The sequence below is a fragment of the Temnothorax longispinosus genome, chromosome 3 (genome assembly GCF_030848805.1).
Source record: "Temnothorax longispinosus isolate EJ_2023e chromosome 3, Tlon_JGU_v1, whole genome shotgun sequence".
Lineage (NCBI taxonomy): Eukaryota > Metazoa > Arthropoda > Insecta > Hymenoptera > Formicidae > Temnothorax > Temnothorax longispinosus.
Window position 1 is genome coordinate 10,015,816 of NC_092360.1, and position 17,453 is coordinate 10,033,268.

Here is a 17,453-nt window from a genome sequence, read left to right on the forward strand (position 1 = left end):
TGTGGTAGCAGAGAGAGAGAGAGAGATTCATGGTGTATCGATTGCGTCGGAATTTCATGATGGGGAGGATAACGAATTTTATTCGTTATGAACCATTTTTCCCCACAAATATGTTGTGTCCTATTTTTCTCTTGCCACTCAATTAACGCTGACAATTGGTGGCTCGATTCAAAAGGATGACCTGGTTTTGCGTACTGCGTTACATAGTTTTTTCCGTCGGTTTCCTTGCTTCGTTTGCCACAGAGAGAGCGAGCGAGAGAGAGAGAAAGAGAAAGAGAAAAAGAGAGAGAGAGAGAGAGAGAGAGAGAGAGCTATCTCCTCCTCCCTTCCTCATCTTCCCGTATATTTCTCTGTTTCTTCTCTAATTTCCACCAAGCTTGCCGGAGGTGTAGTAAGGCTAGTCCCTTTGAAATCCTTTTGACGTGTAACAAGCTACGTGCTAACGGTATCTTTTATCTCAGTGGCGCAATGCCATGGAGGTAGCGCCGCCATGACATTAATATCTCGAAATCGTCCGAGGATAAGGAGATACTTTATGTTGATACGAGTGTGCCGGTCTTGCAAAATTCTTAATGAAAAATCCTCAATCTCAATATACGTACAAGTTATACAAATGTGAGTTGTCTATGCCTTTTATGTCTCGAGCTATCAAGATTCGTGAAAATAGCAAACGCGGAATGAAAGGCGAATATCTTTCCTGTACTTCTTTTGCGATTCATGTAGCTTAAACGCGAAACTGCAGATCTAAGGGTTTCCGGACTGCTCCCGTTTCTTGGCTACGATATCAAAGAAAAAATGCGTAGGTGTTCACTTAAATTTCAAAGGCAGCTGTGGAATTTCTTAGCAAAATAGAATTTCTTGCTAGAGTTCGCTTGGACATGAAAAGAGAATTGAATCATAATATCATATCTTAAATTTTCTTATTCATCTACAAATCTCGGTTCTCAGCATCAATCAATACGTACAATTTATACGTAGCTACAATTTGCAACGATTAATTTTAACGACAATATTTTTCGAATTTTTAAACTCTCATCATTATTTAAATGCGATATGCTACAGATTATAATATACAAAGATATTAAGACAAATTTCCGGATTTCGCGTCAGTCGTAATTACGATAACAAACACAAATGTTGTAGCATTCTTTAAATAAATGGAACTACTCTCGAGACGAAAGAACTCTCCTGAATACGGTATCGTCTTTCACCTCGCAGTACTTGAACTTTTACATCTCGAATGTTTCTTCCGTTATGATACATTAAATTCTCATTCATGTTGGAGCTTACCGACTCGAAATAGGAAAAGCATTACTCATTTTGCAATGTGGGTGAAACAAGAAAGATTTGGAACTCGGATGTAAATATTCTTATGAATGCTATACATATAATTGTTTTGCATTATCTCCGTGAAAAGCAGTTTGAAAAGACATTCCTTAAATATTTACGCGTTTTACTTTATTTCTTCAAATAAATTTCGAATTGTTTATTAAATATCTTATTTAAAGAAACATTTGTAAAAATTGTGAATCAATTATGAGATTAGAAGATTTCAAGGACGCATGTAAATGCCTTGATGGATAACAAAACTTCAATGATCGATTAACTTTAAGTAAAGTTTAATTAAGTTTAACGTATCTTTTAAACTCAACGAAACTTTTCTTAATTGCTATGTTCTTTAATATCTACGTATAAAATGTGACGACAAAAATTTCTAAATTTCTCAAAAAATGTACATCACGAAGACTCGGATATTTTTCTAAATTTTGGCAAAGTAATTCCTAACGTGATAATAATGTTCGGCCATAATCATGAGTTAGATATTACATTGATTATGTCTAAAATTGCTAACGTCGAATAATGTACATTGTTGTGTGCATAGCAGAAAAATTACACATCTCTCAATACGGCCTCGCGTTAGAATAAAAAACGTCCTGGCGTCCCATTGTGCAACAAATCCTGCGAGTCCAATATTTACGATACACTCTACGCGCAGCATCGCGATGTCACGTATGCAATTGGCAGTTTCGTTATGTGACGCAATGCCTCTCAATCCCAAAACGATCGCGACAATCTCAGACAAAATAACTGTGTTTCTCTCTCCTCTCTCTCTCTCTCCTCCTCCTCTATGTATCTACCTATCTATTTACCCATCTCTATGTATGTGTGTTGCCAATGAATAATCCGGATGTGACATAGAGAGCGAACGTTGCGCGTTATCGCAAAGCGGAAATTACGTTGTGTTAGAACTTTCCTAATACTGCTAATTATGTCAAATTTAATTAAGTTTCCACATAGACATTTTCCGTGCATGGCACTCTGAACAGATTATGCGATAAGTATCGCTCTTTCTAAAACTATTACTTTTATTAATTTCATCAATACCTTTAACATCTCGAAACATTTGAATTTTAAAACTTTATCTTTTTTCCTGTATATGACAATATTGATAAGAGTTTTTTTTCTTTCTTATAATAATCCGGTCAATACGAGTTATCAGTCGGCATGAAGTTTAAAAGAAGTTTTAATGATTATTTGAGTAAAATGTTTATCTTTTGCTACTCTTTAAATTGTGTCAAAGTTTTTTTATCTATCCGTCTTTATAAAAACTACAATAGAAGTCGCCTCCATGGCATCCTCTATCGGACATGATAGATAACTCGTGAAAATGCCGCTTATATAATTGTCGCGTAAAATTGACGACGCAGATTCTCATTTCGATACGATATCTACATTTCCGTACGAGATGTGCATTTATCTGTAGAATGTAGCGCAAAATACCTGCAGGAGATGGAGATCCATGCCAGTGTGTGGGCGCGGCAACGGGAAACAAAGCGACTCCGTGGTCGATTTTGAGCGGGTGCACGGGCTTGTAGGAGTCCAAATCAAGATGATAGTCATTCTCGTCGCATTCCTCCGCCATGTAGTTTGCTCGATCGCGGTCGTATGAACGCTCAGGGTGCGATGAAGGGAACCGGTAGTCGCGTCTCTGCCACGAGCATGCCGATGCTTAAGAAAGAAGAGAAAGAAATATCCGTCGTTAAATTAAACCATCGAGTCATTTAGTATATTTATGCTCGCATTGAAAAAAAGAAACATCTCTAATGGACGATATCAACGCGATCATTTTCGCTTATATAAATATAATTTACATTAATATCTACGATCATTGATATGTCAAAGCTCACTTTAAATCTATAATTCGCATTAGATCGCAAATAGAATTTTATTTATAATTTCGTGTCATATATTTATACGTATATTTTATACGTGTATTTATATTTCTAAAATGTTTGTCTTATTACGTAAAATTTTAAATTGAATTCTGGCGTAAGTTGTAAATTGTTTAACGTGGGTGGGTAATTGTTTAACATGACGATAGCTATTTTAGCGAAACATAGCACTCAACGTGACATTACAGATTGTTCATTAAGATTACTCGGTCTTTACGTGGCCTTTACGATGCTTGCCGGTCGGATATCTCACCTTGTGAAAGAGCGCGACTTTGTCGAGAATGGAATTTGTATTGTGGGCTGGGGTGATGGGGTTCTCCGGTTTGTTCAAGGAGGCGCTCCTCGAACTCCATCCCGACGGCGTCTCTGTGTTACTCTCGACGGCGATCCTGGCGACCGGCGCAGAGGAAGGCACGTGTTCTTGAGGTTCGCTCTCCTTAACGCTAGCACGTGGTGACTCGCGATTTTCCTTGTACTCGGGCTCGGGCTGAAACATGCCGAGCTGACGGTACTCCTTAGGAATTATACAGTTAAGTTTATTGTGTACAGAAATTGTCTGTATAATGGAAGAGCCCCAACCTACCTTGCGCTACTGTTTCATAATTATACAGTGTAATTCAGTAGAATAAACAAAATAATAATGAAAATGCAATTTACACCATGCTCAAAATAAACGGCTTCGAATTTTATAATAATATATTTTTCTCAGACGATTGTACAAAAAATGTATAATTAAAAAAGTTACTAAGAATAAATAACCGTTAATTTATAATAAGTAGACAAAACAAAATGAATTAAATTATACTGTAGAAAATACTTGTTTTTATTAGCATATGGTGTAAAAATAATATACATACAAGAACTTATAAAAATAAATATTATAAAAAGAACTAACAATTTAGCTGATGGTTGCATGATTCATATATATTAAAAAAATCTGATATAATCATTGTGATTCTCGTTTATAATATTTATTTTTACAAGCTTATATATATTCCTTTTACATTATATGTTAATAAAAATGATGGGTGTCTTCTGTAGAGTATAATGTTTTCATTTATTTTATTCTATCTACTTTCATATTACTATCCACTTTCATTAAAATAAAAGATATTTAATTTTAAAAACTTTTCTGTACAATATTTGATTTTAAAAGAAATCTATATAAATTTTTTTTATTTTATGTGAGTTTGTTATAATTAGGAAATAAAAAAAGGAAGTTATAAGGAAAATAAACTGAGACTGGTTATTGAAAAAAAAAAATAATAAACGTAAAGGTTTGAAATTTTAACTGTTCAGAGTGACAATGAAATTAGCTTTCAATTCCGCATGACGTAACATGACATTAACAAACACACTACACATTACACAAACAAAAAACAAGTAAAAAGAGGGATATCGATAGAGATTGAGGGATAATGATTCGTTTATTAAAGCGAATTTATTAAAGCATTTTGCTATCACGACATGCATGTGAAAGGGACATTTTATATGAGATTATAAAATATAAAATAAATGAAACATAAATGATATTTCACACATTATACATATAATATAAATGAAATACTATAAATTACATTATTGGAATATTTAATACGTATAAAATAAATTAATCGGTACCGTTTCCGATGTAACGTTACAGTTGATGGATCACGGAAGTCCAGAAGAAATAAAGAACTGGCAGCTGTTGTTTCGCATGTTATATCATTCTAAGCGTGCTACCTCGAAAGAATACATTGTTCGACGACTAGATGTTCATTTCGAGGATGTAGATTCGATAATCCGAGTAACGAAGTTGCCTTTGTTCCTCGAAGAGAAACTTGGCTTTCGAAATAGGAATCAATAGTTTACGGCTTACTCTCGAAACACAACCTCGAAATACACTCTCGCGTGTTCATCAACACGAACACTGGATGGCCCTTTAAGTCTCTTGATGACTGGTAGCATGTAAAGAGCCCTTTCACAAGTGTAAATCTCTCGGCCATCTCGTAAATATAAACAGCACTGATTGTGAGTAAAAGTGGAAAAACGGTGGTTGGTCTTATTTTTAATTTTCTGTGAAAATTCTCTGCCGGCATGTATATACGTTTTCACGAGATGTGGAGGATGCAATAAAAATAATTTAATTAAATAAATCAAATGATACATTAAATGTGTAAAACTGTCCTTGGCATCCTCTCGTCTGGTTATAATTACTATCAGGAATTCGCACGTAGTACGCATATAAAATACATAATTTATATTTAACGATATATATTAAAATTACATCTCTTCAGTTTTTGCGGCGAAGTACTTAAGCAAGGTTAACGCAAATTATATGTACAAGTAATCGTTCGGGAGCTTGTCTACCGATCTGTAAGCTAGAAGCGCACACCAGTAGCAAGAACTTTAATGCTTATAATTAACTGTTATCCGATAACCTTAATCTTGCATGGATATATATCGAGCGACCGTTTCACAACGCGGCGTCATAAGGTAATGCTGTTTCATTTTATCGCGCCGTGTTACCCGCCGATCGACCCACCACCGTCGCGCGCCGTCGGGCGGCATTCAAAGCCGCTAAGTCGCGCGATCCAAATTGCAAACGTGCTGAAACACATCTGCCGGCAGAATAACTCGGATAGATGCATGTTGATCGAGTTGCTCGCGCGGGTAAGAAATTATGTTCAGAAACTATGTTAATGTAATTTAACGCTCTCATGGAGACGGAGGCACCGATTTGTCGCGTGATGGAATAACGATATCGCTTTTTGATCAAAAACCGAACTGCCTACAAATAAGGAAGACGGGAGAATTAACATTTGAAGGGTCGGGGACATCTTGAAGAACATATCTCATATAAAAAATTTATCTTTAATTTAAGAAAGATCTAATTTTTAATAGCATTTGCTTGTGCCAAAGTAGGATATTTTTAAATAAATGTTTATTACATTTCTTTAGGAAAATATTTTTTACGTTATATATACATATGTTATATAGTATATGTATTTTTTGAATTTAGTTGCTTTAAATCCAAAAATTTTAATCAAATCTGAGAAATAATTAGGATATAAAATATGTAGAATGCAAGTTAAATTACTTTTAAACAGGGGAGAAACAATGTTTATCCATTTTTTAAATACAACGCAAGGAATATTTTCATAAAGAGATGATTCATAAAATAGATATACATATATGTATATGACAATTAAAAATCTCCAAAATAATCATTTTGAATAAAATAATCTTTTTCCATTATACAATATATAGGGCTACATATAGGGTATAAAACTGTTTCTATGTATTAATAAATTAAGCCGCGATTTTTCGTGGCTAGATAATATTGTTATCGTAAGTCAAAAGGCTTAAAAAATCTTTCAACCTAGCTCTTCTTTAATTAGTACATATATAAGTTTTCCTTTCGTATTTAATTCGCTATTGTTTCTATACGTTTGTTTATAATTTTCCTCTTGATGTTACCCACGAGTAACGATGTGGACACAGGAAATACGGCAACATAGAAATCGACACCGTAACATTTGGTCTTTCGGGGCTTAAAGCTCGAGACCATCCGCGGCGGACGTGATGCCAGACGAGCGAAGTGACTTTCGCGATGTTGCTTAACCTCGTTATCCTTCCTGCCTTTCTTCCTCCACAGAAATGTCTCCCAAAGGACGTACGTGCCGATGAGGGGACAATCAGCAACACACAGAGCGAGATAATAGAACAACGCATATCGCAAACTTGGTGTCTGACGCATCGCGGGCGCCGCGTCGATGCCGATTTGGAATTCCATTTGCGAGCCGTGACATCCGCATCGTGGATACATTCGGTTTGGTAGATTACACCTTCCAGAGGGAGGGAAAGAGAGAGAGAGAGAGAGAGAGAGAGAGAGAGAGGGGGGAGGAGGAGGGAAATAAGAGAGACAATGCTAATGAGATATACCTACTACGCCACGTCTTCGATAGTCTCAAGGCAAAGCATATCGTTTACTTTGCTCCCGTAATGTCAATCGATGTCGAATTCATTTGAATGTAATTAACGATTAACACCCGAGACGCGAACGTACGTGAATGATCACGTCGCAGATTGATTAACCTCGCACCCTAGAAATTATACGTTCTGATAAGCTTTTCCATTAGCGGGATGCGTAACTGTGAATAATTTCTTTGAATTTACATTATAAATTTATGTATATATTTCGGAGAAATGTGAATGAGAATTTTTGTCAACGCTGATAGATTAACAACTAGATCGTATATTTTTATGGCTTTCATTCTGTCTGATTACAGTTTTATTTTATTTGCCTAACATGAGGATCGTAAATATAAATGGAACGTAAATATAAAGTGAATATAATAATGTGATATAATTTAACGTTAAATACACATATGCGATTATTGACTAATAATTAATTAAGGCTATATAAATAAGTACTATTTACTATTTAAACTAATTTAGATGACAATTTACGTCAGGATTCAAAACAGAAATATATTTTGATACATGTACAGGTATATATATTTTAATACATATTTTATTCTAAATTTTTGTCGAATATTTTTCACGTTACACGGGACATACAATTTTAAATAGAATTCTATCTTGAATTCTGACATAAATTAAGTTATTCATTTTAACAAATCTTATAAAGTTTTGTTCACACTTTCGTTCTCCTTTTTCGAAACAAACGCTTCGCATTGTGACTTCGCGATGCTGTTTCACGTGAACGGTTAATCTATTGCAAATTCGTGGTGCTGAACACGTGCTTGGTTATATTTACGACTGGCGAGTGGCGAATATCCACTCTGCGGATTTCCTCATACAATTTAGTTTCATGAGTCGCTTTTAGAAACACTGATTTTCGTTGCGGTCATTCTAAACGTGCTCTTAATATCAAATACGCTGTAAAAGGCGAGGTAGATACCGTTTCGTTTCTCGATGACGATCGTTAGCGACAAGAGCAAGTAGTTTCCGCCGGCCTACAACCATCGTAGCTGCTGGAGGCCGATAGAAAACCCCTTTTCTTATCGCTTTTACAGCGCAGCCTTTGCCTTGGTGTCCTTCCCATGCTACTCTTCGTGAAACTTCGTAGAAGAATCTCAATGCGCAGTTCCCGCTCGGCGTTTGCGCTCGAAATGATCCTGTTTTGAAAACGCAAACTGTTTCTCTTCCACTGATTCCCCAGGATTGATCTGATTTCTCTCCCGTCGGCTTTGATAGTTTGGTGGTAATGTTAGAAACGATTATTTCATAAATAACGATCTATTATTATAAGAATACCCGCTATGGAAGATTTCATTTTCTTGAAATTTTTAGGCATCTCATCTTAAAAGATTATTCTCGGGTAAACTTTCGCAAACTTGGATGCGCATTTCTAAGTCTTAACATAAGCTTTTTATTTGCTCTAATTTCTATTAGTTTCCCTTCTTTAAACGAATTCGCCGCAACGCCAAAGTTCTCGCCATCTTTTGAACATGCAAATGATTGTTAGAAGGGACGGAGTAAATTTGCCCTGTCACTGACCGTCCCCTTCGTTCCCTCGATTACTCTCTACAAGCCCACTTGTGATGCGATCGGGAGAGACATGTTGGATATCACCGGTGAACTTCTTTGGCTGTTGGCCAAACGCGAAAGCGTTCAATTACTTATGAGCTTTTTCCACGACTCAGCTTTTTTCCTCGTCGTATCGTGTTCCACGCGCTTGAACATCAGATAGAGAGATAGATTTACGAAAAGTTACGTTACGCTATCCTATCTAAATAACCAGTCTTCTGCTCCGATGCACGTAGATACAGATCTCGTCTTTTATCTCACGTTGACAGTGATCTTCAGTAGTAGACAGGATAAATATTCCAAAGTAGAGTTGAAAAGAAGACCAAGAAGCGGGCGCTGATGCGTAATATTTAACAGCGCTTACGTGATCAAACATAAAATGTCAATCTATTTAACAACGTGAAACAGTCAATTCTACTTTTAAGCATGTGCAAGCAAATTCCAAGTATATACACAAAGTGCGATATCGTACGAGCAGTGGTATAGCTTTTTGTATTTACCTCTATATCGAACTCGATAACTTCCTTCAGCTCGCGCAGGAAGGCTCCGAAGAATGGCACCACAGGGCATTCCGGCATCGCGAGAGCGCGAGCAAGCGCACGGTCATATTCGGAAGACAGAAGGGCGGAGGAGAGATATTCCATGACCGGTATGCGCTCGTTCACAACCGAGCCAAAACGGCTTCAGCTTGTTGGACCTGCAATTCAAGTGAACATTCGTGATAGACAAGGCGGGGACATACTTTTTCGGATATACTTAAGAGGTAAACCGCTGACGACGGAAATTCGCACACCTCCACTTTCAAGTAATGCGCGGCAACACAGTAGGGTATTAAGGGGTTGTGATATACTGTTTTAATACTTTAATACTTTTGTAATAACCAGTCATACCTTAATAATACTTTTCTTAGTAAATATAATGGGTGATTTCGGATATATTTTAATTAAACAATTACAAAAAACACGTGAATCGAATTTATCGGATAGGTCTATAAGTAGAAGGATTAGCGTGTTACTTAATACCTTAGGATTTAATACCTCTAATGCAGTAAATTCAAATTGGAGTAACATTCATTAATTCCTACTTAATATCTTAATTTTGTACACCAGCGTTATACAGCGGTTTACTCTGCGTACAGAATTACCAAGCTTAATTTTAACTGAGGTAAATTTCGGAAGCTGCTGATAATTAAAGGCGTGGGACTCGAATATTAAATTAATTTGAGAAGCAAGATTTTGAACAATTTCGGTATTTTGGTGGTTGAAACATGAAAGGTCTTTCTTTGAAATAATAGTAGCAGTAATAATTTAACGTTATGAGTTTATTCGAAGTAATTTATGTTTTGTGAGTGTTTTTTTTATTCAAGACTAGACTTAAAGTTACCATGTTTATTCTTTCCATAGATGAAAAAATATTTTTTAATTAGAAATTTAATGTTTTTTAACTATTCTCATATATTAAAATGCATGAAATCTGCAAGATAAATATTAAGAGAAGAGGTTGAATAAATTGCAATTTAGTATCGTGAGCACAGCAAGTTTACATTTACATTTACGACAGTTTACACTTGTATAACAGTTTACATTTGTACAATTAAAAATAAAGCTGATAGTACGCCATCATCCGTATGACAACCATGTACAAGCTCCTTGCAACAGTTTCCTCCGTTTCGTGTACTAGCGGTCGTTAAAAATCACGAAACGTTTACCGTTAGAGCGTTAATTATCTCTCTCTTTAAGTATTCTCCGTAGCGCATGCAGCCAGTTAGCTCCGAATGCTCCTGCAGGGTGAGAATGTTTCCGGCTGTGCGGGACAGTCGGCAGGCGCAACGGTCGTTCTGGAAACGATATTCCCGCACGAAACTTTTATCCTCTCATTCGCGGGACGAGCATAGGAGGACGGTGTGTCTAACTTTACAGTGCCGGCAATAAAAAGTATTTTATTTCTACGCGGGCTTCCGATGGGAGCAGGCGGTAAAGGTTCTTGTTGCGCGCCACTTACGGCGAAATTCGTCGTCTCGCGGAGCATAAAAAAAGCGCCTTCGCGCTTAATAACGAGTACCGCGAGAAGAACGAAAGCGATAACCGAAGGGCGGAATCAGCGAAACAGAACGTAAACCGAAAATTTCCCTTGGAAGACGATATTAAGCTCGCCGATACATTTCCCTCGCCGTTTCAGAGTCATCGATCAAACGGGCGATACTTATGGCATTTCGATTAGGGCTGGTAGCTATCGATTTTAATACGTAATGCATTTTATTTGAGCTAAACGTTGTCAGAGCGATACTGCGGCACCAAAGATTAGTTAACAATTTTTCTGCGATATAGAGGGACAGAGAGAAGGAAGTCAATCTTGAACTTCTCAAGCGGAAGTTGAAGTTCGATTCTCTTTTCCTTTTCTCTTTCTCTACTTCATATTTCCATCTCTCTATGAGAATAAGTTTCTGAGATATTCTCAGAGACGTTCTCCCCATTTAAATGTGCACGTGGAACATCGATCAGAACTTCCAAGCAGATTTTCAGCGTAGTTTTCAAGTTGGCAAAAAACCCTTTAATAAAGTATTCTCCTTTAGACGCCTGATAGATTACAAAGAGCCCTTGCGCGGAAGTTTTTTTTTTTTACTTCTGTTCCCCCCGAGGCACAAACAATAATATTAAGTCAATCAACGTCAGTTTTTTTTTTCCAAGTGGATAGACATCAGGCGTGATTCATACCGCGTATATCGCAGCAAAGATGTAAATTAGAATTGAAATGCATTTGAGAAACTTGTGTATTTTATTCGTGAACAAATTTACAAGTGAAATCTCGGTAAACAAATTACGCTACTTTGAAACTAGCAAATGGCATGTACGGTAGCTTAGCTTGACATATTGACTGATCAAATTTCCCATGTCGTCAATTTTCATAGCCGCGACACGTTTTCGAAAACTTTACGAGTCGTTTATTTGAGACTTTCAAAGTCCATCGTGTAGAATATCGCTTTGTATTTTTCTTCTTTCAGTCCGCCTACGCCGGGAGAGGATTAATTATCAAACGAGCAAGAGAACAATTTTACGGGCGAATAACGCGCGAGTCGTCGGTCGTATTCGTTGATCTCCGTGAAAATTAATGACACACATTCATTACTCGAATTACTTTTCAACGGGAGATTATCCCATTCCCTCGCGAGGCATCGAGTTGAAAGAGGTCGCAGTCCCGAAAGAAACTCCTCGTGAAATAATGCGATTACGCCATTGTGAATCGTTTCGGGAAATGGGTAGAGCATCGAGCCGAGAAACATTCGTAGAATGAGCTACGTGTCGTGACACTCGATAAAACTTTCACGAGAAGCTCTTAATAAAGCAAAAACTACCACGGAAGCCACTCTTGCAATAAGACACGCGATAGGGATCCTACAACAAGACATATCTCTGCGTTTAATATACATTAGGCTTGTCTGAGCTTTTGCGAAAGAAAATTGCGGGTCCTGGGTTTAATTATTTTTACAAGACGTAATTGTGTTAAATATGATCAGTCCACGGACATGAAATAATTGCTGATGCATTTATATTTTGCTCTTTACTTAATTCTGTATGTTTAACGGGTCCTAAATTCTTTTAGTTTTTCTTTTGGCCATATTTCTTGACGAGTTTAAAGTTGATTCGTCTGACAATTTGATGATTTCTTACTAATTTTTACTTGGTTATGCATATTAAAATATCTCAATTACTCTTATCTCATTTTGAATTGTTTTTGGCACTGAAGTTTACTTATAGGAATAAAATAATAAAAAATAAAATTTAATAACATAAATTTCTCAGTGTTAAAATCCAGTTTGTAATTAAAAATCCTGACATTAAAATAATTATCATTCTTTCGAATGCAAGCAAGAAATTTTCATTAAATATCTACATTTTGTTGTAATAACAGCCACAAATATATATAATTAATATAGTAATTAATTACCAATTTCCACATGTATATGGCCGATCCCTTTTATCATTAGCAAGTAGCGTACGCGTTTCTTGTGTCATGATTTGATGGTAATGCTCTGCACTGAAAAAAAAATGTGCTTACTTGTAGTGAATATATATTTACTAAAATTAGATTTACTTAATTTAAATAAATAATGTTAAAATGTAAAACTTATTAATTTTACTATAGTAAACTAAAGCATTAAAATCAGAAAATGTTTTCTTCTTGAAACGTTTACTTGAATCAAATTCAGGTTTACTATATTACAGTGTAATAGTTATTGAAATATAGCAAATGAATTTTTAAAATACTAAATCCGAATCTTTTAATTTTAGAAATGGCACTTTAATAAATATTTGCTTAAATTCACGTTTCCAAAGTTATAAAAATAATAAATAGAGTACTTATAAGAAATAAATATTTTCTTTAGTGCAATTTATTACATTTGAGGAAACGTATACTGAAATAAAGTTAATATATTCGACAAAAAAAAGCGTACGATGCATGAGACAGCAGGATGAAGAAGCAGAAATAAGCCCGGAAGCAGGTTGTTACCGGGCATAACGTTTATGCATCAGCCACCAAAGATTTCCGCAAGAATTGGACTCACAATCGATACATTTCCGATGGCTTCAGACTTTAAAGAAGTGTAAACATTAGTTACGCTGATTTTAATTTAAACGATGCACTTGACATCGAACAAGAGACAAAGCTATCGAAATTTAACGAAGATAATATTCAGAGAGAGCAATTAGTGTTTCACTCCTCGTAAGTCAAATTCGCGTATAGATCGCTGTTTGAAGGACACTTATTCGACTCTAATAACCATCCTTCTTTTGAGATGATAGCATCTCCACGGAAAATCTCTACAGTCGAATCCCGAATGCCATCGTCTGGAAGCCTGATAAATGGGCAAAGCATCTTTGATCTCTCGCTCGTTGCAAATTCCAGATACGCGGCCGCGAAAATGTCAAAGATCTTAGACGTTCGGGAAGTATTGTTATTTTCCAGAGAAATTATTTTAAATTTATAACGTCAAAATTGGATCTTGTCCAATGAGAGGTCTAATGCAGAGGATACATTTGAAGAGGTTGATATTTATTGTCGAAACAGTTCTTCGATTTTTTACTAAAGAGGACTAAATGTTTCCTCGGCTGCCGCTCGGGATACGGAATCCCACGCAAAGAAATCCTCTTGTGTAATCGTATTAAGTACAGTTTGATCCGATTCTCGTAGATATCGCGAAGTTTTTATCGATAAAAGTTCAAAGACTTCAACATCATATTCGATTACGTGACTATCGTGGCTATCTTACTTTACCTTAATAAAACTCACTTGTCTTGATAAAAAGACGTATGTTTTAACAAACTTATAGTCATCAAATAATTAACAAATAATATTAAAATTAAATTTAAAATGAAAATTTTTTTTACCGAAAACGTAGATATTTCTAAAGATAGTACCTATTGCGATGAGAATATCTCGCTTAAATTTTTTTATATTCTTTCATACTTGATTAATTAATCATGTATAATTTTATGCTTAATTGATTACCTTTGAATATCGTAATTTTTAGATAATGAAACGAGTATTCAAATTTTCTTGTGCCCTTACTTATACATATAATTGAATACTTTTACAGTTAAGATTGAACCACAATACAAAAAGAAGTGTCAGAATTGCAATAAAAGTATATTTTTTAATTATTTTTTATCGCGACACACTAAAAAATCTGCATATATTTTCTTAAAAAATGTGTAGATTTAATTATAATTTTGAACTTTCTAGAGTGCAATTTTATAATTAAGTAAAGTATTACGTCTAAAGACATAAATTTAAAAAAACAATTCTTACTTGGTACTAAATTATATAGAGATTATCTGTAATTTTATACTGTTGACTTTTTCTTGAATTCGTTTGCATGTTTATAATCTTGTTTTATGCAAGAAATAATTTTTCTCGCAAGAGGTGAGAAAGTGTTTCATTCCAAGGATATTTAATTCCTGTTGCGAGGATAAACCACTTTGGTTGCACTTTTAAGGGTTTTATCTGCGCGACTTTGCGCGAATGGTCAACAATCATCGCGACAAAACAAACTATAAGTACAAAGTTTTTTAATTGTTAGTTCGTGGTTGATCGAAGATACTTTTCAAGTTAAACATTCGTTATTTCTCACTGTTGGAGAGTTTTCATTCATAGTTTTCATTTATACAGCAAAGTTCTATACGTACGTATACAGATATTCAAAAGCTACCTTTCGCGTTCGGTATAATAAATCCGAATAAAGCTCGAGCTCCATTGTCTGAATGTGGAGAAATATAATTTCAAGAGTCCTTTATTCCAATAGATGAAGATTAATTGAGCTAGCACGACCTTGGAAGTCGCAACATCATGCAACAAACACGAGGAAAGTTTCAAGGAAGCCTTGAGTTCGGATTAGTGTCGCGATCTCATTGGGGGATTTATATGTTTCGCAGCTCTCTGGTGCGCGAGACAATATCCTCGTAATTCGTATAAATTTCTAATTTTCTTCATTTGAATTTATTCAAGTTACAAATTTACAAGACAGTATACATATAATAAAATTGCCGAATCACTAATGACTTGACGCTATCGTGTGAAAGTTTTACACGTGCAAATTAAGAATACACAGTTAGCTTGTTTAATGAGAGTGATGAGCAGTTTGTTTGAGTTCTCTGGTAATCCTAATTCATGTTAATCCGAGAGATTAGCCGATTATATATTATATGATATGAAATTATAGTTACGCGTACACACAGAGGCGGCGGCGACGACGCGACGGCGCGGCGGCAGCGCGGCTAAGTCTCTAATCCGATCGAAACTCGAGACCGACGGGATGCGTGCTGCGGTCGTCTTTCGTAATAATCTATCGCTGCCGACAGCAACTTTGCCCCGCGGTTAGATCCTTACGGTGGATGAAGATGGATGGGATTTCGTAATTTTGCGACCGGCCAAGAAATTGTATTACGACTTTCGTACTTGGCCCGAAACAATGCGGGCTTAGCTGCCTGACTTTACGGACAGTAATAAAGCGAGTGCGTTGCAGGAGGTGGGAGGCGGCAATTTGAGGATTGACCCTTTAAGTATATAGGGGACTTAAGCACCGTCATTCACGTTTACGACAAACATTATGGGTACTTACTTTAAACCGGCAATTATCTCCATGACTGAATTAAAGTTTCCGGTATTCCAACAGGTTAGCGCGACGCGTAGAAGGCAGGACAGCACTGCCTGCCGTTCTTCTACCGTGGCACCCGCTGTTGATCGCGTGGGTGACCCATGAGCTTACCTGATTAACAAACATGATAATGATTATCTTATTTGCATCGTGTCCCACTGTACTTTACGTACAACCAACTAGGACGCGAATTTCGATGTCGTTGAACTGGACGTCACAATGCAGGGGAGAGTGGGGTAACTGCGAACACGGGGCGAACGCGAACGATTACTATTGTAGTATATTAGAGTATTCTCCCACTTCTCGCACCAGCGATAGTCCGATATACGTTCATTGTCAGTGGTACGAATACGAGAAGTGGGAGAATATCGCTACTTAATATACTACATAGTATCGTCCGCGTTTACCCCGTGTCCGTAGTTACCCTACTATCCCCTATGTTTCCGACAAGTCCACATTTATGTGGCATTTATTTTTGTAATAACACCGTAATTTATTCCGGAATGATTCGCGCATCATCTTTTCAAGTTAGTACAAACAAGCTTATTATTAATTATGAGTAATTATATATTAATTATGAGTATTATTAGTTATGAATATATTAATATGAGTAATTTCTGACAACGAAAGTTTGGAGTTCCGAGAACTTGTCAAATGCGAATGCATATATATTTAGTGACGCAAAAATGACACGCGAAGTATATCATTGGCGATAATTGAAACATTAATTCAGTCTGTGATCTTTATTGTAAGTTTTATGTATCGTATAAGAAATTAGAAGTTATCGCGTTGTAAGGAAGTCACGGAACATTGCATTTATCCGCGAGAAATGTCCAGAATTTTCCAGCGGCTCTCTATTCCGAGGCTTTTGTTTAGCACGGTGATAAAGAGAACAACGTGGAAAGCTTAGGGATGGAGAAACCAACGTTTCCAACCTTGAGCGAGGATTTAGAGTGGGAAATGGCAGTGGGGACGGGCGGAAACGAGTAAGCGAGGTCAGGTGATATCCGTACGCGTGTGAATATACATGTATACGTGTATATACGTGTGTGTGAGCGAAGTGGGTGAAAGTGTCTGGCGAAAACGTACGGAAAGCCGCTGGAGAAGTGGATACCTCATTAAAAGCGGCTGATGAGGTGTTTCCGCGAGGCAGAAGACCGAGGGGGGATTCTTGGCGCAGAGCGCTCTTCCTCCGCGCGATTGTTGATTCGCGTCTATTACTACCCTCGTGGTACAGTGCCATTTTTCTTCTTATTTACGTGTCAAAATAATAATATCGCTTCGCTGATTAGAAACCACAGTTTACGGGATTCTTCCGCGGCATTTCTCATAATCAAAAGGCACATCTGCGTGTCGTTGAAAAATTCGAATACAGGGAGGGAGAATGTACCTCATTAAAACGATCGATGAGAATCTGCACGGTGGAGTACACCGTGCCAACAGGCCAGGTCGATTCGTCCTCGGTTTGGGTCGAGCTGTTGGTGGTGCTGGGGTTGCTGCAGCTGCGACTCGGCGACGGGGGTGGCCTGGCA

The 17,453-nt window shown here is 36.7% G+C and overlaps 1 protein-coding gene across 1 annotated transcript in view; it reads right to left on the minus strand.

Moving 5' to 3' along the window:
- Positions 1-17,450, minus strand: part of LOC139809266 (1-phosphatidylinositol 4,5-bisphosphate phosphodiesterase epsilon-1-like) — a 33,421-nt gene extending 15,971 nt beyond the window's left edge. Inside the window, 8 exon segments of the mRNA XM_071772021.1 lie at positions 2,782-2,814; positions 2,816-2,928; positions 2,931-3,009; positions 3,487-3,720; positions 9,269-9,440; positions 9,442-9,465; positions 15,886-16,032; positions 17,312-17,450. Of these exon segments, the coding sequence (XP_071628122.1) occupies positions 2,782-2,814; positions 2,816-2,928; positions 2,931-3,009; positions 3,487-3,720; positions 9,269-9,440; positions 9,442-9,465; positions 15,886-15,908 (678 nt within the window). The 5' untranslated portion in view covers positions 15,909-16,032; positions 17,312-17,450.
- Positions 17,451-17,453: the final 3 nt, after the last annotated feature.